General features: G+C 41.7%; 1 protein-coding gene across 4 annotated transcripts; it reads right to left on the minus strand.

Moving 5' to 3' along the window:
• Positions 1 to 4125: 4125 nt before the first annotated feature.
• Positions 4126 to 22062, minus strand: coasy (CoA synthase). Of its 4 annotated transcripts, none has more exons than XM_024386997.2 (10): positions 21908 to 22062; positions 18958 to 19714; positions 17879 to 18093; positions 17254 to 17385; positions 15972 to 16161; positions 15766 to 15830; positions 9581 to 9665; positions 9233 to 9330; positions 7517 to 7663; positions 4126 to 5887 (listed from the first exon to the last, which is right to left on the minus strand). In XM_024386997.2, the coding sequence occupies exons 2-10, from the start codon at positions 19664 to 19666 to the stop codon at positions 5816 to 5818; spliced, it is 1713 nt and encodes a 570-aa protein (XP_024242765.1). In that variant the 5' UTR covers positions 19667 to 19714; positions 21908 to 22062; the 3' UTR covers positions 4126 to 5815. The 4 variants fall into 4 exon arrangements, with proteins under 4 accessions (XP_024242765.1, XP_024242763.1, XP_024242764.1 ...); XM_024386995.2 differs by having other exon boundaries at positions 15966 to 16161; XM_024386996.2 differs by having other exon boundaries at positions 15972 to 16164.
• Between the last annotated feature and the right edge of the window lie 2433 nt (positions 22063 to 24495).

The raw sequence follows: 24495 nt of genomic DNA on the forward strand, positions 1-24495 counted from the left end.
GGAAGGAAACCCCTCAGGGATTTCACCATGAGGCCAATAGTGACTTTAAAACAGTTACAAAATAATGGCTGCGATAAGATGGAAAACTGAGGATGGATGAACAACATTGTAGTTACTCCAAAATACTAACCTAATTGACAGTGAAAAAGGAAGCATGTACAGAATAAAAAATATTCAAAATCATTGCAACTAGTTACTAAAGTAATACTGCAAAAAAAAAAGTGTTAATGCAATTCACTTTTTGTCCTGAATACAAAGTGTTAGTAGTATTGGATTTTCCCAACATATGAGTACCATTTTCAAGCATTGTGTTGGCTGCATTATGTTATGGGTTTGCTTGTAATAATTTAAAACGGGAGAGTTTCAGTATAAAAAAAAGAAAATGGGGCTAAGCAGGCAAAATCCTAGAGCAAAAGCTGGTTCAGTCTGCTTTCCACCATACACTGGGAGATGAATTCACCTTTCAGCAGTAATAATCTAAAACTTAAGGCCAAATCTATACTGGAGTGGCTTACTAAGAAGAAAGTGAATGTTCCCGAGTGGCCGAGTTACAGTTTTGACTTATATCTGCTTGAAAATCTGTGGCAAGACATGAAAATGGTTGTCTAGCAATGATCAACAACCAATTTGAAAATGATAAAAATGGGGAAATGTTGGACAATCCAGGTGTGAAAAGTGCTTAGAGACTTACCCAGAAAAACTCTCAGCTGTAATCTTTGCCAAAGGTGATTCTAACACACTCAGGGGTGTGAATACTTACAGTAATAGTCAAAAGTTTGGACACGTTCAAGGGTTTTTTATTTTTAATATTTTCTACATTGTAAAATAATAGTGAAGACATCACAACAATCTAATGTTTACATGATTCCATGTGTGTTAAACAAATCAAGATATTTTTTTATACTTGAGATTCTTCAAAGTAGCAACACTTTGCCTTGATGACAGCTTTGCACACTCTAGGCATTCTCTCAACCAGCTAACACAAGATCAGGAATAAGTTGAGGGGTATGAATACTTTGAAGGCACTGTATCTACGCTCTCCTAAACTGGTCCCAGATCTGTTTGTCCTGTCATGTTTAATCTATCTTTTCTCAATCTAGAAACAGCACAAAATTACTGCTACATTTTTATTCCACAATTCCTTATAAATATCCCAAACATTATTTTTCACTATACTCAACACTTTAAGTTTATTTTTTACTTAAAGCTATATTAATAAATACTTGATTGACCCTAAGCCCTACAAAAGAAACCGTAGTCAAAATGCCCACCGCTATTTGACTCGATTTATGCATTCTCGTGTCTGAAATATTCGTATTTACAGTACAGTTTGGTCTTTAGAGTATATTATACCTAGGATTGTCTGATGTCCGGTGATCCATTTAAACATCCATATAAAACCAGGTCGCAAGGGACTTTTATTTGTTCGGTAAAACAGCAAATCTTCAAACTTATTCACTAAGTAGTAACATTAAGAGCTCGATTCAATCCATATCACGGAGGATCTGAGGTATAGCGCATTTTAAATGGTAAGGCAATGTTTTTTCCTGCGTTCGCAGAGACTGCATTCACAGTAAATGCTGCATATGTCGGCACAATCGGAAATTATCTTTAAATTTAAATTGCGTTACACCGCAGATCTTCTGCGATACGGATTGAAATCGAGTCCTAATTCTCTGGCCATGTTTCGTCTCCCACTATATCCACCCAAATGACAAAGAAACAACTATTTCTAAATGAGTGTGTGAAAAGTCAATCAGACTGGGGCCATACTTACGAACATTAGAAACAGAAAATCGTAGATGACAGAACATTGCATTGTAGCTAGTCGCATCAGATAACCTGGTACACCAGATGACAGTGATTATTTCCTGGAACAAGTTCTGCATCAGCCAATTGCAAATGTTGACCTAGATGGACGTGAACAAATACTTCTCCATGAGAGCGTCCTTAACAAAGTCTCTCGTTATCATCCCACAGATGACAGTATTGCGGCAATGTTGTTATTTTCAAGATGTATCGCGAGTCCGGACTCGAACTCACGTTAGCAAGCATCCACACTAGAGGAAAGGTTAATTGTTTATCGTTCTACAGCACACCTGTCAATCGTCTGATCAACACATCCTACTGCACGGGGTAGACATATTAATAAGGTCATAAGACAATTCAGTGCTTTCAGAGTGTGTTTGTTGTCATAGCGACAACCGCAAATAATACTTCATTGTACATACATTGAAAAATATAAAAACGTATATTTAAAAATGTACCAATTCAACAGCAAACACCGTTTAGCCTGCATATCTTTTACAGCATGTCATTGCTTGCCTCGTTGCTCAAAGCTCCCCTAATGATTCTACAACACAAAGCAATGAGGAATGTATTATTGTTATCAAGCGAGTAATCTGTGGTCTATAGATCAAATTTTAATAACCGCTCAAATGTCCTGTTTTGTTTTAGCCGAAATAACTGCATAAGACCTAGGCCTGATTATGCAACCATTTGGAACAGTTATGGGTATATTCTAGACAGTTTAGGAGGTCCAGAAAAGGAGTACATTAGCAAGCCACTCATAAGTTGTATTTTGTCAGGATGTATTGGTGCTAAGATAATATGGGCTTCTTCTGACACAAATGTCTCTCTCACCTTTCCAACTCCTATATATATACACACATACATACATACATACATACATACACACACATACACACTGCTCAAAAAAATAAAGGGAACACTTAAACAACACAATGTAACTAAGTCAATCACACTTCTGTGAAATCAAACTGGCCACATAGGAAGCAACACTGATTGACAATAAATGTGTTGTGCAAATGGAAGACAACAGGTGGAAATTATAGGCAATTAGCAAGACACCCCCAATAAAGGAGTGGTTCTGCAGGTGGGGACCACAGACCACTTCTCAGTTCCAATGCTTCCTGGCTGATGTTTTGGTCACTTTTGAATGCTGGCGGTGCTTTCACTCTAGTGGTAGCATGAGACGGAGTCTACAACCCACACAAGTGGCTCAGGTAGTGCAGCTCATCCAGGATGGAACATCAATGCGAGCTGTGGCAAGAAGGTTTGCTGTGTCTGTCAGCGTAGTGTCCAGAGCATGGAGGCGCTACCAGGAGACAGGCCAGTACATCAGGAGACGTGGAGGAGGCCGTAGGAGGGCAACAACCCAGCAGCAGGACCGCTACCTCCGCCTTTGTGCAAGGAGGAGCAGGAGGAGCACTGCCAGAGCCCTGCAAAATGACCTCCAGCAGGCCACAAATATGCATGTCTGCTCAAACGGTCAGAAACAGACTCCATGAGGGTGGTATAAGGGCCCGACGTCCACAGGTGGGGGTTGTGCTTATAGCCCAACACCGTGCAGGATGTTTTTCATTTGCCAGAAAACACCAAGATTGGCAAATTCGCCACTGGCGCCCTGTGCTCTTCACAGATGAAAGCAGGTTCACACTGAGCACATGTGACAGACGTGACAGAGTCTGGAGACGCCGTGGAGAACATTCTGCTGCCTGCAACATCCTCCAGCATGACCGGTTTGGCGGTGGGTCAGTCATGGTGTGGGGTGGCATTTCTTTGGGGGGCCGCACAGCCTTCCATGTGATCGCCAGAGGTAGCCTGACTGCCATTAGGTACTGAGATGAGATACTCATGTGGCTGGAGTGTGTCAGCAGTTCCTGCAAGAGGAAGGCATTGATGCTATGGACTGGCCCGCCCATTCCCCAGACCTGAATTCAATTGAGCACATCTGGGACATCATGTCTCGCTCCATCCACCAACGCCACGTTGCACCACAGATCCCTCAGGAGACCATCCGCCACCTCATCAGGAGCATGCCCAGGCATTGTAGGGAGGTCATACAGGCACTTGGAGGCCACACACACTACTGAGCCTCATTTTGACTTGTTTTAAGGACATTACATCAAAGTTGGATCAGCCTATAGTGTGGTTTTCCACTTTAATTTTGAGTGTGACTCCAAATCCAGACCTCCATGGGTTGATACATTTGATTTCCATTGATCATTTGTGTGTGATTTTGTTGTCAGCACATTCAACTATGTAAAGAAAAAAGTATTTAATAAGAATATTTAATTCATTCAGATCTAGGATGTGTTATTTTAATGTTCCCTTTATTTTTTTGAGCAGTGTATATATATATATATTTTTATTTATTTTATTCAGCAAGCGAGCATCTCTCCTCCAATAGGCTATTATTAAATAATATAAAGTCAAAACAAGTGTCCAACAAGCAATTGTAATTTTGCTTTACCTGGAAATCCACACGATTTAAGACGAATAGCCGAGGCAGCGAAGATGCCAGGTGCATAATTGAGCAACAAAACCACGAACACAGACCGTCTCGAAATGTGTAGCCTAAGTTATAAGTGTATGCATATTAGGCCATAATTCATTAGCTCAATGCTAGGCTTAATACTGCAGTGAATATATCCAGTGAATTTACACACACAAAATTTTAAAAAACGTTAACGAAATCAGATAACGAAATCACAGGTAGCCTACACTTTGAAAAGCTAACCTATTGATTATATTTTATATTCATTTTTATAAATCTACTTTGTCACATATGCGTTATTTGACTCGAGGCCCAACAGTGGAGCGTTTTTTCCCCTTCAATAAAAACCTTGCCCTGAGGGGGATTCGAACTCATGGCCTTCATACCTTGCAGTCTCTGGGCTTACAGCCTTAAGAGGATCACACCACCAAATAGTCAGTGTCTTTACTTTACAAAATATATTTTTCACGATATATGAATATAAAACATACATGTTGTATAATCCTCCTACATCTTTACTGTTGTGAAAGCACATGAATGTGTGAGAAATGGACAGGCCAAATTTGGGATTTTGTCATATTTGAAAATTGAACATTTTGTCTAACGTTAGTACTAGTAGCCTAGTCAAGGATGCATCACTGCAATATTGGCACACAACATTGTTACAGACCAACGGGAACAAAAGTAAACCTTACATTTGTAGGTTTAAAATATCCCTTTAGTGACCTGGGTTGACCTATTTTAAGAAATGCCAAAGACGGGTTCCCTTCCAACGTCACGAAAACAACGCACACTTCAATGGAGCAGAAGTCGGTGTTGTTGTGATTCTGGATGGCCAGATATCTAGCAACAATGACACGAAGCTGCCATGTGGGGAATTGTAGGTGGCTCGTTTCATCTAGTTTTTATCTTGTTCTTGATACAATGTCTTGTTTTGAGATGTTGACTGATGTAACGTCTATGCTAATATGGATCAAAGTTGTGCAAATGTATTAATGTCTTCAATAAATATTGGAGACAAAATGAGTTTACATGTTGTCAACAATCTAAGTTTTGCCCCATAATTGCATACTTGTCGGTTTTGTTGCAAAACAACCAACATGTCTATTGGTTGGTGGAAATAAAGTCTAAAGATCTTTGATAGGCTGATGAGGGATTTTGTTCCAGGAAATAATCACTGTCATCTGGTGAGGTTAGCATAGGGCTAACGTGTGCCAGGTTATCTGATGGAACCAGCTACAATGTAGCGTTCTATTCATTTTAACTGGCTGATGCTCATTGAGACGGAGAAACTGTTTAAATTTAAACTGTTTCTAATGTTCACAAGTATGGCTCCAGCATCTTTTGCAGGCACACCAAAGCAACCACTGTGGTGCTCTTTTTAAGGCAGACACGTCCCTAACAAAACTGCACCCTGGCAGTTTTGGAGCCACCCTCGTCCCTTGCAGGGCTTACAGTCGGTATGTGTGCAGTTCACTGTTGTTGTTGTGGTGTGTATGTACGCGGAGGTCTGACTCAGGACAGTGGCTTGGCTCCTTCCCGACTCTGTTGGATCCGCTTCTGAAGAAGATCCCAGGCCTTCCGTACCTGGGATTTAAATGCAGGGGAAGACGTGAGAAAGGGTTTGTTTACACAATGCATTGACTGGTATCTATATCCTCCCTGAAAGCCATAATGAAAATACTTGATTGTTAAACATTAATGTGTAAGCTGCGTTCAGATTCTTCACTTTTCCCCCAAAGTGTTCACTTCCACACTTCCTGTCATGGATTTAACAATGGTGGAAACTAGGGATGTGCCGAACTTGCCATACTCTTATTTGTAGCCGTAAATTCACAGGGATAATACTCGTAATTGGAAAAACTGCTTTGAAACGCCTAAATAGAGGTTGGCAATACCTAATCGTCTCTCTGCATTTTCATTTAAACCAAGGAAGCTGCAGATCAGGAGCAGCGGGTAGATGCGTTTGCTGTCACTCCGTCAGAACGCAGGGGTTAAAGCAAAAAATAATTTAAAAAATACTAAAATAAAACGTGCCATCTCGATCTCAGATCGATTGTCTGCAGGGCCAAGATAACCTCCCATGTAAAAATGTCATGACCATCATGCTTTTAAGGAAAGACGATAATTTTGTACATTAAACTGCAAGTTTGACCAATTCCAATCTTTTTGAATAATGTAAAACACAAAATCATTGACGGAGAACTTTAACCCCTGAGAACGTGCGTCAGCCTTTCATCTTTTTTCCTACCCTCCCTCCGCTTGTTAGATATTTTTTTAAATCCATGTTTTTCCCAATCATGGAAAATAACAACAACAAAAATACATCCGTTACGATACTCGTTTTGTCCGAGTAGTCACCCCCGAAAGGCGTGCGCATACTAGGTTCGTTTTTCTCCTAGCAGAACTCGGCTACGCGAAGCGAGCATCAGTGCCTCGCATACTGCCTTAAAAATACATTTGCTCTAAAAACAAGGAGAGCAGAAAAATTTGTTTTTCCCCTTGAGACGCCGTAGCAACAACATACAGTAACACTTCCTCAAAATAGCCAGAATCAATCTAAAGATAAATCAAGAACTCTGTCATATTTTTTTTTTTTACTGAGGTCTTAGCCGCAATTTTACATCTAAGTGCAGTATTTTTAAGGTGACAAAATGTGCATGAAAGTTGTCATTCAACAACAGATGACTAGTTAACACTTAATTGAAGAAACCCTACTGTCGACCACTCACCGACGAAGGGATGTAGGGTATCGAACTTGGGCTTGCCTCAAGAAATACATTTGTGTGCTCGAACAGCTGTAAGAAAATAAAAACTGCCGAACACCAAAAAGTCATAGAATTGAGTCATAATTCAAACTGTTTTGACTGGGAAGCATACGGTAAGCTTTAGTGGAAACTCTCCAGCCAATGTTTACACCAATCCAATACTTTTAAATCCATGATTGGAAGTGTGCAAGTGGCATGCCCACTGTGGAGAGTTCCTATAAAAATGCAAGAAGCCTTTATGTGTGGATGGTAAAGGTTTCAGGACTTTTCAAATGTGCTTTATCAAGCCATTTTCCCCCGTCAGTGTGTCTGGCTTCGCCCTGGGTCATGTTCATTAGGGAATACCGTAACAAAATGTTTTTCAATGGGAAAATGGACCAGTCCCTCCTTGTTTTCTTCCTTTTGGTTCCTAATGAACAAGAACCTGGACTCCCTCTCCCTTCCTTACCTGTTTCTGGGTGATCTCAGGCTCCCACAGAGTGCAGAGCACCACGTTGGCCTGCTCCACCTGCTGCGTGTTGGGCCACTGGCTCTGCAGCCGGCGCACAGCATCCTCTTGGCTGACACCGTCCCTCACCATGATCCGAGACACCGCCTGGGGGGGGTAGGAGTGTTGGGGTGGATAATAAATGTAAAAAAAAAATGTTTTTAAGTGTCTGTATCAGTGTTGTGTCTTCAAATCAAATCAAATTTTATTTGTCACATACACATGGTTAGCAGATATTAATGCGAGTGTAGCGAAATGCTTGTGCTTCTAGTTCCGACAATGCAGTAATAACCAACAAGTAATCTAACTAACAATTCCATAACTACTGTCTTATACACAGTGTAAGGGGATAAAGAATATGTACATAAGGATATATGAATGAGTGATGGTACAGAGCAGCATAGGCAAGATACAGTAGATGATATCGAGTACAGTATATACATATGAGATAAGTATGTAAACCAGGTGGCATAGTTAAAGTGGCTAGTGATACATGTATTACATAAGGATGCAGTCGATGATATAGAGTACGGTGTATACGTATGCATATGAGATGAATAATGTAGGGTAAGTAACATTATATAAGGTAGCATTGTTTAAAGTGGCTAGTGATATATTTACATCATTTCCCATCAATTCCCATTATTAAAGTGGCTGGAGTTGAGTCAGTGTCATTGTCAGTGTGTTGGCAGCAGCCACTCAATGTTAGTGGTGGCTGTTTAACAGTCTGATGGCCTTGAGATAGAAGCTGTTTTTCAGTCTCTCGGTCCCAGCTTTGATGCACCTGTACTGACCTCGCCTTCTGGATGATAGCGGGGTGAACAGGCAGTGGCTCGGGTGGTTGATGTCCTTGATGATCTTTATGGCCTTCCTGTAACATCGGGTGGTGTAGGTGTCCTGGAGGGCAGGTAGTTTGCCCCCGGTGATGCGTTGTGCAGACCTCACTACCCTCTGGAGAGCCTTACGGTTGAGGGTGGAGCAGTTGCCGTACCAGGCGGTGATACAGCCCGCCAGGATGCTCTCGATTGTGCATCTGTAGAAGTTCGTGAGTGCTTTTGGTGACAAGCCGAATTTCTTCAGCCTCCTGAGGTTGAAGAAGCGCTGCTGCGCCTTCTTCACGATGCTGTCTGTGTGAGTGGACCAATTCAGTTTGTCTGTGATGTGTATGCCGAGGAACATAAAACTTGCTACCCTCTCCACTACTGTTCCATCGATGTGGATAGGGGGGTGTTCCCTCTGCTGTTTCCTGAAGTCCACAATCATCTCCTTAGTTTTGTTGACGTTGAGTGTGAGGTTATTTTCCTGACACCACACTCCGAGGGCCCTCACCTCCTCCCTGTAGGCCGTCTCGTCGTTGTTGGTAATCAAGCCTACCTGTCTTTTAGCATTAGATGTTATGCAAGGGTCTTACTCACAGTTACTGTGATAAGAGCATCTGCTAAATGACTCAAATGTAAAATGATCATGTAATTGAACTACCACTGTTTAAGTACCATTTTGTCTATTATTTTCAATTCAAAATGTTCTGGTATGTTGTCACTTTGACACTGAGGACAAAGTTGTGTTGAGGAGTTAAGATAAATTCCAGGTTGTGTAATGCATCAAAATGAAAGAGTGCCCTTTGCGCAGTTATCTATGAGGTTATTCTCAGACGTTCAAAGCACAGATGTGGGATACCTCTTCCTCAGGAATGACTGCGACCCAGACCTCGTGCACGATGTCCGTCCAGCCGGCCTCCAGCAGCACAGCCGCGTCCACCACACACACCTGTTTACCTAGGAGGATTAATAGAATACATGCCATTTAGAAGACACTTTTATTCAAAGCGACTTACAGTCATGCTTATACACATTTTATGTTCAGAACCCACTCTTCTGGCGTTGCAAGCACCATGCTCCACCAACTGAGCTACAGCGGAACACAAGCCCGCCGTCTGTACACACAGGTGGAAGCACACAAACACTGACACACACAAACATACATATATACACACACAACTTTGACAAGTATCAATCAGCAACATACCTTCCTCACGGGCCCGTTGGATCCTTCCCTTGACGAGTAGAGCTATCTCCGGCCACACAATGTCGGTGAGGGCTTTCAACCTCTCCTGCAACAATAGTAATACTAATTTATTACATTTGTAAAGCGCTTTCATTACACAAGTGTAATCTTAATGTGCATACAATAAAAATGTTACAAGAAAAAACAAGTACAGAATAACATATCATAAAAGCATACAAGCATAGTTTGAGGATATCAATTGATATAATGATTAACAGAAGCCGTTGCCATTAAGTCACAGAGCCAAACTGACAACACATTTTCAGGCCCGATAATGTTTTGGGAAAGAAGCCCACAAAGTGCCTTTAGAAAGTATGCATACCCCTAGACTTCTTCCACATGTTGTGTGTTGCAGCCTGAATTCAAAATGGATCAAATATAGTGCATTTGAAAAGTATTCAGACCTCTTGACTTTTTCAACATTTTGTTACGTTACAGCCTAATTCTAAAATAAGTTAAATAAAAATCAATCTACGCACAATACCCCACAATGTTAAAGTGAAAACAGGTTTATATTAATGTTTGCCAATTTATTAAACACAGAAATACCTTATTTACATAAGTATTCAGATCCTTTGCTATGAGACTCCGAAATTGAGCTAATGTCTATTGATCATCCTTGAGATGTTTCTAAAACTTGGTTGGAGTCCACCTGTGGTAAATTCTATTGATTGGACATGATTTGGAAAGGCACACATCGGTCTATATAAAGTCCCACAGTTGAAAGTGCATGTCAGAGCAAAAACCAAGCCTTGAGGTCAAAGGTATTGTTAGTAGAGGGTACTGGGGAAGGGTACCAAAATATTTCTGCAGCATTGAAGGTCCCCAAGAACACAGTGGCCTCCATCATTCTTAAATGGAAGAAGTTTGGGGGGGGGGTAACATGAACCTGATGGTCACTGACAGAGCTCCAGTGTACCTCTGTTAAGATGGGAGAACCTTCCAGAAGGACAACCAACTCTGCAGCACTCCATCAATCAGGCCTTTATGGTAGAGTGGCCAGACGGAAGCGACTCCTTAGTAAAAGGCACGTGACAGCCGGCTTGGAGTTTGCCAAAAGACATCTAAAGACTCTCAGACCATGTGAAACAAGATTCTCAGGTCTGATGAAACCAAGATGAAACTATTTGGCTTGAATGCCAAGCGTCACATTTGGAGGAAACCTGGCACCATCCCTACGGTGAAACATGGTGGTGGCAGCATCATGCTGTGGGGATGTTTTTCAGAGGCAGGGACTTGGAAACTAGTCAGGATTGCGAGAAAGAAAATAAAGTATGCATACCCCTTGACTTCTTCCACATGTTGAGTGTTGCAGCCTGAATTCAAAATGGATCAAATACAGTGGATTTGAAAAGTATTCAGACCTCTTGACTTTTTCAACATTTTGTTACGTTACAGCCTTATTCTAAAATAATATATTTTCTAGTTAAGTACAGAGAAATCCTTCACGAAAACCTTCTCCAGAGTGCTCAGGACCTCAGACTGGGGGCGAAGTTTCATCTTCCAACAGGAGAACGTCCCAAAGTACACAGCAAAGACAATGCAGTAGTGGCTTCGGGACAAGTCTCTGAATGTCCTTTAGTGGCCCAGTCGAGCCAGGACTTAAACCCAATCAAACATCTCTGGAGGGACCTGAAAACAGCTGTGTCGTGACGCTCCCCATCCAACCTGGCAGAGCTTGAGAGGATCTGCAGAGAATAATGGGAGAAACTGCCCAAATACAGGTGTGCCAAGGTTGTGGCGTCATATCCAAGAAGACTCAAGGCTGTAATTGCTGCCGAAGGGTCTGAATACTTCCGTAAATGTAAGTTTAAAAACAAAAAAAATCTAAAAACCTGATTTTGCATTGTCAGTATGGGGTATTGTGTGCCGATTGATGAGGGGGGAAAACAATTTAATCCATTTTAAAATAAGGCTGTAATGTAACAAAATGTGGAAAAAGTAAAGGTGTCTGAATACTTCCCAAATGCACTGTAATTCCCTTGTTTTACATCACTCAAATATCCAGGTGACCAATACTGAGAGATATCGTGAGGCTACCCTCACATATCTGAAATTACATCATCAATTGATGTTTACCGATCATGAAACCAGTTACTTGCTGTTTAACTGACGACAGTGCTAATTGTGCACAATTGTTTTGCATGGAATAATCAGAAATATATTTACGATCCCATGAAAATGGCAGGCAGTTGTCAATGTTTTTAGCAGAGGTAAAGCGAATAACTCTGCACCTGATTGTGACGTTTTACTGAAAGCTGTCCCCCTGGAACTTTACAAAGGACTTAACGGTACAGTAGGCATCTACATCTGGTAAATCAATAACAACTAAACGGATGAAGACAGTTTGGTTTCTTATTTGCTAGCTGACGTTAGCAAAGATCAAGGTGTCTTATAGTTATAGAAATAGGACAATTGGAGGAAATATGTGTTGAGCTAGCAAGCCTAAGTTACTTCTTTGTTTATTTGTTAGCTAGTTAATTGCAGCCAATTAGCTGAGGCCGGACAAAGTTGAATGACTATTTCACGGTTGCCCTGCCTCACTTTTCTCCACACACCCAATATATGCGGCTCTTTGTTTATAATGCATTGTCCGCTCTCCCAAGTTGATGCCCAAGAGACCAAACAGTCTCAGATCAAGCACTCAGATCTGTTCCGAGCATCGGATTGGAAAGTGACACACACACGCTCACACCTGCAGATGTTTAATTTCTCTCATGTCGTCATGGCTGAAGCCAGCGCAAAGTCCTACTAGTTATGTGTCCAGGTTAAACGTGGGACGTCCCTCATAAACAAATAGTCAGTTAAATTAATGGTTATTGCATAATTTCCAGATCTATTAGATTCGTCGAATACAATGCAATTTAACCAATTGACTGGCCAGAGAGCATGGCATTCATCAGCAAAGACGCAGTGCAAGCTGATAGTATTTTGGACAACCACATTGTTGTCAAAATTATTAATGCAGTGTCAGCTCTACGGTGATTTGCAATACATAACTTACATTTTACCGGTACTACCAGTAGTAGTAGGCCAACCGATACCACGACGGAATGCGTTTGAAGTGATAATGCGCCACCGAGAACAGCTAGCATGTTCAGCAAAGTACATCGCCAGTGGCACGCACACACTTCGTGTAGATCAGCAGGTGGGGGCTTTTCGAGGCAGCCAGGGGAGACAATTGAAGGAGGATGCAGTGAACAAAGTTACTGTGTTCGAATTTAGTCACGCTTGCTCAATATAGATTGATGCTTCTAATTGTGCATGTTAAACTTTTTTTTTATGATTAAAGGTTACACTCTATGACTGGATTAATGGATTTTTTTCCAATTCTAAATTCATTTGGCAGACCTAACTTGATTGACCCTCTTTCTACAAGGCCTCTAGTCTATGAGGCCTAATCATATTTGTATAAATATTTTGTTAACACCTAGGCTATAGAGACACATTCAGGTAATGAACTCATTATTATACATCAATGTTTTAACTTGATTACAATTATTTATTGTTAATCATTCTTGAATTTGTTAGGCTATACAATTAAGTAGATTAATAAACTGATAATACATTCATAACCTTTCAATAATTTTTGAATATGATAGGATGTATAATAAATAGAATGCAATATTCTATGTGAATAATGTTCATTAACGTTAATTTCTGTATTAATGATAAGAAATCTGAAAATCAATCAAATGGAATATTTTGCCAATTGTTAATGTCCATATAGCCTCGGACAATGTGGTACTGTTATTCCTTATCCACCTAATGATTATTTTTTTCTTCCCTCCCTCGCTCGCCTCACTTTTCTGGGGAAAAATCCGTTGAACTGAATCAATTGTGTCTGGCCTAACGTTAGCTATGATAAATCACAACATTTGCAACACCCCGGATAGCCAACAAGTACAGGTCAACTCCGCATTGATGTGGAGTTGAGTTTTACTTGGCTAACGACGTACACCCCGGAGTAGTCAGCAGACTACAATTTGAAAAGACTACCATAACATACACAAACCATAGCTATCATTGAAGTATATCCCTAGCTGACAAAAAAAACTGGGAAAAACTAGCAAGGTAGGTTGCTGTAAACTAGCTAGAACAGACACTAGGGTTCGTGCGTGGAAATAACAACAAACACGAAGAGTGACAATAGCTAGCTACTTTACCTTGTACAAATATTTTAGCAAGGTAACGTCAGTTAAGTGACAATCTCGTCTGCAGCTGGGTACTCCCAATGGCTAACTACATTATTGTAGTACCATTTGTTATTATTCTTTCAATAAAGACACCTAGATGGCTAGCAGTTGGACATGGACAACATTCATTGGTTGAGAAATGTATTTAGGGACAATATTTGCACATTATTCTTTTAAATTCTACAAGCTCTGTCAAGTTGGTTGTTGATCATAACTAGACAGCCATTTTCAAGTGTTGCCATTTAATTCAAAACTATCAAGGCCACTCAGGAACATTCAATATCATCTTGGTAAGCAACTCCAGTGTATATTTGACCTTGTGTTTTAGGTTATTGTCCTGCTGAAAGGTGAATTTGTTTCCCAGTGTCCGTTGGAAAGCAGACAACCAGGTTTTCCTCTAGAATTTTGCCTGTGCTTAGCTTTATTCCATTTCTTTCTTTTTTTTTCCTTTACCCGGTTTTCTCCTCAATTTTGTGGTATCGAATTGGTAGTTACAGTCTTGTCTCAACGCTGCAACTCCTGTACGGACTCGGGAGAGGCGAAGGTCGAGAGCCGTGCTTCCTCCGAAACACAACCCAACCAAGCCATACTGCTTCTTGACACAATGCCCACTTAACCCGGGAAGCCAGCCGCACCAATGTGTCGGAGGAAACACTGTGCACCTGGCGACCGCGTCAGCATGTACTGCGCCCGGCCCGCCACAAGAGTCACTATTGCGCGATGGGACAATGACATGCCTGCCGGCCAAACCCTCCCCTGCCCGGACGACGCTGGGCCAAATGTGTCTCCCGGGTCGCGGCCAGCTGCGACAGAGCCTGGACTCGGACCCAGAATCTCTAGTGGCACAGCTAGCACTGGCACTGCAGTGCCTTAGACCACTGCGCCACTCAGGAGGCCTATTCCATTTATTTTTAATCATAAAAAAAACTCCCTAGTTCTTGCCGATGTCAAGCATACCCATAACACGATGCAGCCACCACCAAGCTTGAAAATATGCTACTCAGTTATGTGTTGGATTTGCCCCAGTTCATTTCTTTGCAACATTTTTTACAGTTTTACTTTAGTGCCTTATTTCAAACAGGATGCATGTTTTGGAATATTTGTATTCTGTACAGACTTCCTTTCTTTTAACTTGGTCATTTAGGTTAGTATTGTGTACTAACTAGAATGTAGTTGATCCATCCTCAATGTTCTCTTATCATAGCCATTAAACTAACTGTTTTAAAGTCACCAATGTCATGGTGAAATCCCTGAGCAGTTTCTCCTCCGGCAACTGAGTTTGGAAGGACACCTGTATCTTTTTAGTGGCAGCATGTATTGATACTACATCCAAAGTGTAATTAATAACTTCACCATCCTTAAAGGGATATTTTTTTTTTTTTTACCCATCTACCAATTGGTGCCCTTCTTTGCGAGGTATTGGAAACCCTCCCTGGTATTTGTGGTTGAATCAGTGTTTGAAATTCACTGCTTGACTGAGGGACCTTACAGAGATTAGGTAGTCAGTCAAAAATCATGTTAAACACTTATTACACAGAGAGTGAGTCCATGCAACTTTTGTGACTGTTAAGCAAATGTTTGCTCCTGAACTTATTTAGACTTGCCATAACAAAGCGGTGGAATACTTATTGACTCAAGACATTTCAGCTTTTCATCTTTAATTAATTTATAAAAATGTATAAAAACATAATTCCACTTTGACATAATGGGGTAGTCTTGGCAAGTGACAAATTTAAGCTTTGACACATCAAGGGGTGTGAATAATTTCTGAAGGCACTATATCTCTGCTGATATAGTCCATTCCATTGATATTTGAAAAGAAAATGCTAAATACAACTAAATAAACCAACATTTTGTTTTTATATCCCTTGCCATTTGTCTAAAATATCAAATATTATGTTCTCAAATATTATTGGGCTGTATTTCACACATGCCACATACAAACAATACCTTGTTTCCAAAAACTTTCCTGCCTAGTGCGCGTCTGTTGATAGTTTTGTCCTCATTAATAAGATCTGCAAATGATAAGAGTCATTCATTGAAACAGTTGCTTTGGGTAAAGCCTTACTAATATTATATCTGTTAAATCAATTCTCCACTATACAGAATATGATGACAGCTTCTGTCAGCTATGTGGACGGAAGACCCACCCGCACCTGATCCAAACTCCTCCAGCACCCTGTTGTAGGCAACCTCCCCCGGCCGGTAGGTCTCGTGGCCCAGCTGGTCGCTGTCGATGCGGACCGCACCCAGGGCCTCCAACTGCTGGGCAATGGAGCTCTTCCCGCTGCCACTGCCCCCGGTCAGGCCAATCACGTAGGGCACCAGGGGGAGATGGGACTTGTTCTGCTTCACAGGGGATAGGCAAGACGGGTAAAGGTGAACGGGGCATCAAAATGCATTGGCAGTCATATGGGGGCTTGTGTGTGAATAATCACACTAAATGTCTGACATGTCATATATCTACGATACTGACTACACATTGTTTAATCATATACTAACTTAAGGCGCAGGTCCAATTAGACTACAATGAGATAAGGAGGAACTGAATTGTGAAAAATCAGGTCTTGTGATACCTGATGCATCCCAACAACGTGCTTGACAAAGCACTCGCTTGCAATTAGTGAATAGTAGTCCATTGTGTGACTGCAATTGCCACTGAAAGATCATTTGCGGAAGCTGGATGAAAAGCATGTTTCTTCTGCTTGAGGAGAAAGAGTCCCTGAATATAGCCTTCTCTACCCTGGTAACCTTGCTGGAGTAACTATCAGTTGTTCTGAAAAAGCCCTGTCTGGGTCCCTAATGGCCCCCTTTTTTCCTATATGGTGCACTACTTTTGACCAGAGCCCTAGTTAAAAGAATTGCACTATATAGGGCAGGGATCAACTAAATTAAGCCGCTGGTCAATTTTTTTATTGAGTGGATGATCGGGGGGCTGGAACATGATTACAGATAATTATTAAAATTGCAAATAGACCGCAAGCAGCACAAACAGATACAATATTTGACCAAAACAATCATTTCAAATCTTGCTTACATTTGTCTACAATGACATCTCCCTCTATTATGCATGGAAATACGTGGGAACAGATTTCCAAAATTAAAATCACTTGGAGGCTGATTTCCTGGTGTTTTTGGTCTTTTATGTCCAACAATGAAAATTTGGGGGTCAAATAAAACCACCTGAGGGTGAAATTCAGCCCTCCAGTTGGGTAAACCTGATATGGGGAATAAAGTGCCATTTGGGACACAGTCCCTGTTATTTGCATAGAGATCAAAAATACTGAAATTAGCCCCATCTTTTGCCGGTGTCAGCGACAAACTACTCTCAGGGGTAAAAAAAAAAATCACTTTCTGTCTCAAATACCAAGTAGGAATTAGTATGGTATGTGTGACACCCATGAGCAGGCTGGAAGGGAAGAGGGGGAATGTGTGTACTTTTGGGTCTGTGAGGAGGGTCCCCAGGAGGCGTGAGCGGAGGCTGGAGGAGCTGATCTTCTCCTCCTCCATCTCAGTGTGGTGGGCATCCTTCAGCAGCTGGATCTCATGCAGCACCAGTCCTGGAAGACCCTAATAGGGCAGACAGTTGATGACAAGACACCAGACATAACAAAGACAATATATAGGCTACGTTCAGACGTAACACAAACAATACATAGCCAGCCATCACTCAGCCTGTGCTGTATCAAGAGGTCCACTCACAACACTATGACTGTCATTGCCAGCTAGTAGACACCATTGAAGCTTGGTCAAGTTGTACTGTATGTTTCTAAACCCAGAGACGCAACATCACGAGACTTCCGGGAACGCTTGCGAAACAGACCAGGCCTGAATTTGGGATTCGAGAAGTCAATGAGAGAAGTGAAGAATTCTTCCTTAGTAGTTTGATAATTGTCTCGAAATCTAAAGTCACAACCTGGATTTGAGCCAATGTCTTTAGTTCAACATGTTATTACTCCAACCTCTGAAAGTGACAAACTAAAATGTTTTAAATTATATCGAAGGAGCGCCAAACTACATGCGCAGTTTGGCACGAGAAGACCATTAAGCCCAACGCACTTACATTTTCGAGGCGCTTCTTGTTCACAGCCTCTCCTCCCCTGCGGGTCTCCTCGCTGACCACAATGCATTGCAGCTGGGCATCAATAACGGAAGGTCCAAAGGGGTCCGAAAGGGGCACGATCTCATACTGCAGCGAGGGCTTGACGTCCTGCAGGAACTCTTGGAGCCGCTGCACCCGCAGAGCATATGGCTCAATTAGCTCCTTTAGCACCTTCTCTGAGGATAGGCAGAGAAAGATAAGAAAAAGAGGTGGAGAAAGAGGAAGAAGAGAACAAAGAATAAGCGGCAAGGAAAATGGCAGGGTAGGGGACATCAAACAATTTATTCCGCTGTTGTATAAGCGTATCCGTAAATCCACACTCTTCAATGTCAAGGTTGAGTGCAGGGAATTTTCTGCCGCCTAAGCATTTTTTTCCGGGCCTCCTAAATCCAAACAGTGTACAAAAATACATATAATAATAAAAAACAAACTTTATACATTTGTGATGGGAAAACACTTTCAGTGTTAACTTAAATGACTAAAAACAGAAAATATGTAGAAAAGATAATCGACCTCTATGTTTTTCAATAATATCATCTTTGAGAATGAACAATCCCCAAAATAAAAACTAGACAAAATCGGGGAGAATTTAAAATACCAAAACTAATGAATATAGCAGTATTGATTTTGTTATTATGTTTGCGCAAAACAACACAGTATTAGCCATGGCAAAATGCATAGGAAATTAACTTTAAAACAAAACTATTTTCTCTCAGCTCCAAGAATTTGAATAACAGGAAATGGCCTTAAAAATTCAAAAATGTCTACATTGTCAAGATGGGGGACCTCAAATTTTGCAACGCTGACAGTCTGCACCCACTGCCCACCACCTGAAACACTTTTTGATCCAGAGAAAAAAACCTGGAGCACAGTGAATTCCAAAGTCCTTTTAACAATGGCAATCCAGATCAGATTATATAGCCCATTATGGGGTAAGGAACACAATACCTTGTGTATGGATAGAAGACAAAGAGACCTAATAATGCCCAAAGAAACTTGTTTACACAGCAATCATTGTCCTTTCTCATCATTCCACTTACTTTTTAGAAGTTCTTGGTCACACACCCCAATAAGGAACCGCTTGTTCGCCAAGAGGCAAGAGATGTTCAGCAGCGTCTTGTGCGCCCCGTGGAGGCGGTCGAACGTTCCCCCTACCACCACCTCACTGTAAGTCTCCATGCGCTCCGACCTACTATCCCAGTCGTCCTTTTGGCCCTCCTCTACCTCTTCCTCCAGCTTCTGCAGCTGCGGGTGGAGTAGCACTGAGGCCAAGCCGGGCGTGCAGACGTAACAGTGGCCCGTGTACCTCTGCAGACACTGGGCCACCAGCGGGGACTGGCCCGGGTCCTGCAGGGCGTAGTCTGTTAGCACCACCTCGGGGGAGTGGGAGAGGGGCTGTGGGGAAGGGAAGGGGTTACATGCTACCCCTGTCCCACCTGTCTCTGGGCTGGAGGCGTTGTTGGGCTGGGCGCGGACGTTGGTGAGGAGCACTCGTACGTCCAGGTGGCCGCACACATTGGCAGCATTGCTGTAGAGCCCGGTGATAAGGCTGGACAGATCCACCACGGGCTGGATGAAGACAGGCCTGGGCTGGCCCCCACCTGCACCCAGGTTCAGGCCTGGATGGAGATGGACGTAGAGGGTGCGCTCCACCACCTGGGCAGCCGAGCTGAGTACAGGGGCAATGCGCAGAGGGAGGGTGTGGAGGGGAGAGGTGAGCACCAGGATGCCCGTGCTGAACATGGACATGTTGGCCAGATGTGTCACCGGAGCTGGGACACACGCTACGCACAATCTCTGGGGTAGAGCAAAAGGCAGGGTCACACCATCACAAAAAACACTGACAAAACCTATACCTATTAATTAGTTACCTAAGCTAAAGGTCGTTATCAATAAAACGTCACAATACCATGCAGAGCGTTCAATTTGGCTGCTGGGGAGCAAGGAGACCAGCGCTGCTGAAATGTGTATTTATTTCACCTTTATTTTATCAAGGAGTTATTTTTTCATCTATCCAGATATCTGTAAGCAGGGATCGACACCTTTCAAAGTATATGTTGGTACTAATATGGACACCTTTCAAAGTACATATGCTTAAATCAGAGTTATTTTTATGCGCTCTTCAGAACATATACAACACGTACTTAGAATAGACCCCTGTGGGACACCTTTCGTAATATTCAGGAAACCTGATTTAACACCATCAGTGGATACACTAAGTTCTATCTGTCAATTAATTTTTAAACCAGTTACATGCAGCCTGGTCTAGGCCAATTGAGAAAAGCCTCTGAATTAACAGGGAGTGATCAACCGTATAGAAAGCCTTTGACAGGTCAATGAAGATCTGACAACTACATGCCATTTTCAAGGGATTGCTAAACAAATGTTATCTATTTGGCTTTAATATCATCACCTCTTAAAGAGCATAGTCAGAACTACACATTTCCAATTATTCCACATTTAACTATATGATCAGCGTTATACAGAAATGCTTTTCATGATCAGTAAACATCAATTGATCATCTATTTTCAGATTGGATAGGCTACCCTCACCTATTGGCATGTACTGTACCTAGCTAGCTAAGCAAACAACATGTGTCATTTAGCTTGCTTCATCAGAGATTAAGCTTTTGGAAAGAGCTTTACATGGGTAAGCCCTCCTCCTGGTAAAGTTGTAAATCGGACTACTGTCTTCAGCACTATAGATGGCGAGCAAGTATAGCCATCGAATTTATCCCCTGAAAGATAACGTCAATATAACAAGCTATCCCTTATATTCTGCTAGAAAATTTGACACGTAGCCTATAATGTCTGTCAGCTGCAATCTTGATGAAACTCTTAAAAACAAACTTTAGGTCTACTTACCAATATGCTCAACCAACTGTGAAAAGTTTCTACCGGTAGAAATTGCAAAGTAGTTTCTACTATGCAATTATATCTACTGGTAGAAACTTTGCACAATTGGTTATACATACTGGTAAGTAGACCTAATGTATTTTTAAAATAAAGGATGGGAAATTAACCTAAACCACTCATACCTGTCAGGTATAGTTAACTTTTATATCACTCAAATATCCAATTAGTTGTGGCCAATATTGAGAGATATCGTGATGCTACACTCACGTCTCTGAAATTACAAGATCAATTTATGTTTACTGACCATGAAAGCAGTTAATTGCGGTATAACTCTGATAGCGCTAAATGTGCGCAATTGTTTTGCATGGAATAATAAGAAATGTGTCGTTCTGTGATGATATTTCAACCAAATAGTTGACATGTATTTAACAATCCCTTGAAAACCGCACGCAGTTGTCAAAGCTTTTAGCGGAGCTGGGGGGTCTGCACCTTAATGTGACGTTTTATTGATAACGACCTATAAGGGAAAGCTGTCACCCTGGCCTTTTACCAAGGACTAAACCGTAGGTAGCTACGTCTGGTAAATCAATAACGACTAAACAAACGGATGAAGACGAATGATTTCTTATTACTATAGCTAGCCAAGTTAACCATAAGACACATTGACCTTCGCTAAAGAAATAGGAACATTCGAGGAAATGTGTTTAGTTAGCTTTGCTACTTGACTTGTTTTTGTTAGTTAGTTTCTGGTACTTGCAGCTAGCTGGATAGCCAAGTAGCTAACGTGAACTAGCAGGCTACGTTAACGTTAGTTGGTTGGTTATGATCAGGACATTGCCAACAAGTCAACCTCAACTCCGCGTTGTGGAGTAGCTAACTACAGTTTCCATTAGAGTGGAGTTTTACTTGGCAACGACGTACACCCCGGAATATTGTCAAAATACTACACCTTGAATTTACTACCATGACATACACAACCCATAGCTATCATTGAAGTATGTCGCTAACGTTAGCTGACTAAAACCGAGCAAGCTAACGTTAGCTACTGTAGGTTGCGGCGTAAGTAAGCTAGCACGGACAACTGCGTTCGTGCGTAGAAATAACATGAAGAGTGACAATAGTTAGTTACTTTACCTTGTGCAAATGCTGTAGCAAGGTAACGTGAGTTAAGTTTAAATCTGGTCTGTAACTGGCTATTCCTAATGGCTAACTACATTGTTGTACCACTGTCCAATATTGTTATTATTCTTTCGATAAAGAGACATGCCCATTTGACCTAGCTAGCTACCGGTTGCACATGGACAACATTCATTGGTTGATAAATTGATTTGGGGACATCTGGGTAATGCAGTCAGCGAAAATATCTAGCTATTCATTTCGATTTCATAATCAGCCGACAGAGGTCACTATTGATATGTTGGTGCTATTTGTGAAATACGAATTTAAAACAACATTTCTGCTATTGATAGAATAAATCTGGTTCCATTTTATTATATAATTTATATTATACAATGTTGTATTTATTTGTAGGCTATCTATTTTATTGCATCACACAGGAGTGTCATTTAACCAGGCAAGTCAGTCAAGAACAAATTCTTATTTACAATGACTGTCTACCCCAGCCAAACCCTAACCTGGACGACGTTGGGCCAATTGTGCGCCGCCCTATGGGACTCCCAATCACGGCTGGTTGTGATACAGCCTGGAATCGAACCAGGGTGTGTAGTGACACCTCTAGCACTGAGATGCAGTGCCTTATACCGCTGCACCACTCTGGAGAAAGAAAGAATACAATCACAGACAGGAAATGGACAGTAGGCCGACCACCTGTAAAAACCTGCTTGGCATCTCAGCAATGAACTTTGTAATGAACCTCAAACCCAGTCATGTTGCGATTCCCACCATCATAGACTATAATGTTTCTTTTAAAACAGATCAGTGTCCAAACTTCAGTTCAACATTTATAAGTTGCACCACAAAGCATCTAAGAGTCGGAGTCCAGATCTAGGATCAGTTTGACCTTTTAAGTCATATTGAAAAAAGGTAGAACCTGAGCCTAGATCAGCACTACCGCTCTGAGAAGCTTTATACACACCCGTCTCACCGGTCTCAGTCCTTATTTCTGCTGCAGATGAGAAATCATGGCCTTTATCCATTGTCAAAAGATAACAGATCAAATCAAAGTTTATTTGTTACGTGCACCGAATACAACAGGTACAGTACAACCTTACAGTGAAATGCTTACTAACCATCAGTGCAATTTTTAAGTAAAAAAAAAAAAGAGGTATTAGGTGAACAAAAGATAAGGAAATTAAAAAAAGACAGTGAATAATAACAGTAGCGAGGCTATAACAATAGCGGGGCTATATACAGGCACTGGTTAGTCAGGCTAATTGAGGTAGTATCTACATGTAGGTATGGTTAAAGTCAAATCAAATCATCAAATCAAATTTTATTTGTCACATACACATGGTTAGCAGATGTTAATGCGAGTGTAGCGAAATGCTTGTGCTTCTAGTTCCGACAATGCAGTAATAACGAACAAGTAATCTAACTAACAATTCCAAAAAAAAACTACTGTCTTATACACAGTGTAAGGGGATAAAGAATATGTACATAAGGATATATGAATGAGTGATGGTACAGAGCAGCATAGGCAAGATACAGTAGATGATATCGAGTACAGTATATACATATGAGATGAGTATGTAAACCAAGTGGCATAGTTAAAGTGGCTAGTGATACATGTATTACATAAGGATGCAGTCGATGATATAGAGTACAGTATCTACGTATGCATATGAGATGAATAATGTCCCAGCTTTGATGCACCTGTACTGACCTCGCCTTCTGGATGACAGCGGGGTGAACAGGCAGTGGCTCGGGTGGTTGATGTCCTTGATGATCTTTATGGCCTTCCTGTAGCATCGGGTGGTGTAGGTGTCCTGGAGGGCAGGTAGTTTGCCCCCGGTGATGCGTTGTGCAGACCTCACTACCCTCTGGAGAGCCTTACGGTTGAGGGCGGTGCAGTTGCCATACCAGGCGGTGATACAGCCCGCCAGGATGCTCTCGATTGTGCATCTGTAGAAGTTTGTGAGTGCTTTTGGTGACAAGCCGAATTTCTTCAGCCTCCTGAGGTTGAAGAGGCGCTGCTGCGCCTTCCTCACGATGCTGTCTGTGTGAGTGGACCAATTCAGTTTGTCTGTGATGTGTATGCCGAGGAACTTAAAACTTGCTACCCTCTCCACTACTGTTCCATCGATGTGGATGGGGGGGTGTTCCCTCTGCTGTTTCCTGAAGTCCACAATCATCTCCTTAGTTTTGTTGACGTTGAGTGTGAGGTTATTTTCCTGACACCACACTCCGAGGGCCCTCACCTCCTCCCTGTAGGCCGACATGTGACTACGCATACATGATAAACAGAATTTATATTATAAAGCAGTTGCATAAAAGAGTGGGTGGCAGGACACAATGCAGATAATCCGGGTAGCCAATGTGCGGGGGCACCAGTTAGTCGGGCTAATTGAGGTAGTATATACATGAATGTATAAGTTAGTGGCTATGCATATATGATAAACAGAGAGTAGCAGCAGCGTAAAAGAGGGTGGGGGGACACAATGCAAATAGTCCGGGTAGCCATTTGATTGCATGTTCAGGACTCTTATGGCTTGGGGGTAAAAGCTGTTGAGAAGCCTTTTAGTCCTAGACTTGGCGCACCGGTA

This window comes from Oncorhynchus tshawytscha, linkage group LG24 (genome assembly GCF_018296145.1).
Source record: "Oncorhynchus tshawytscha isolate Ot180627B linkage group LG24, Otsh_v2.0, whole genome shotgun sequence".
Taxonomy (NCBI): domain Eukaryota; kingdom Metazoa; phylum Chordata; class Actinopteri; order Salmoniformes; family Salmonidae; genus Oncorhynchus; species Oncorhynchus tshawytscha.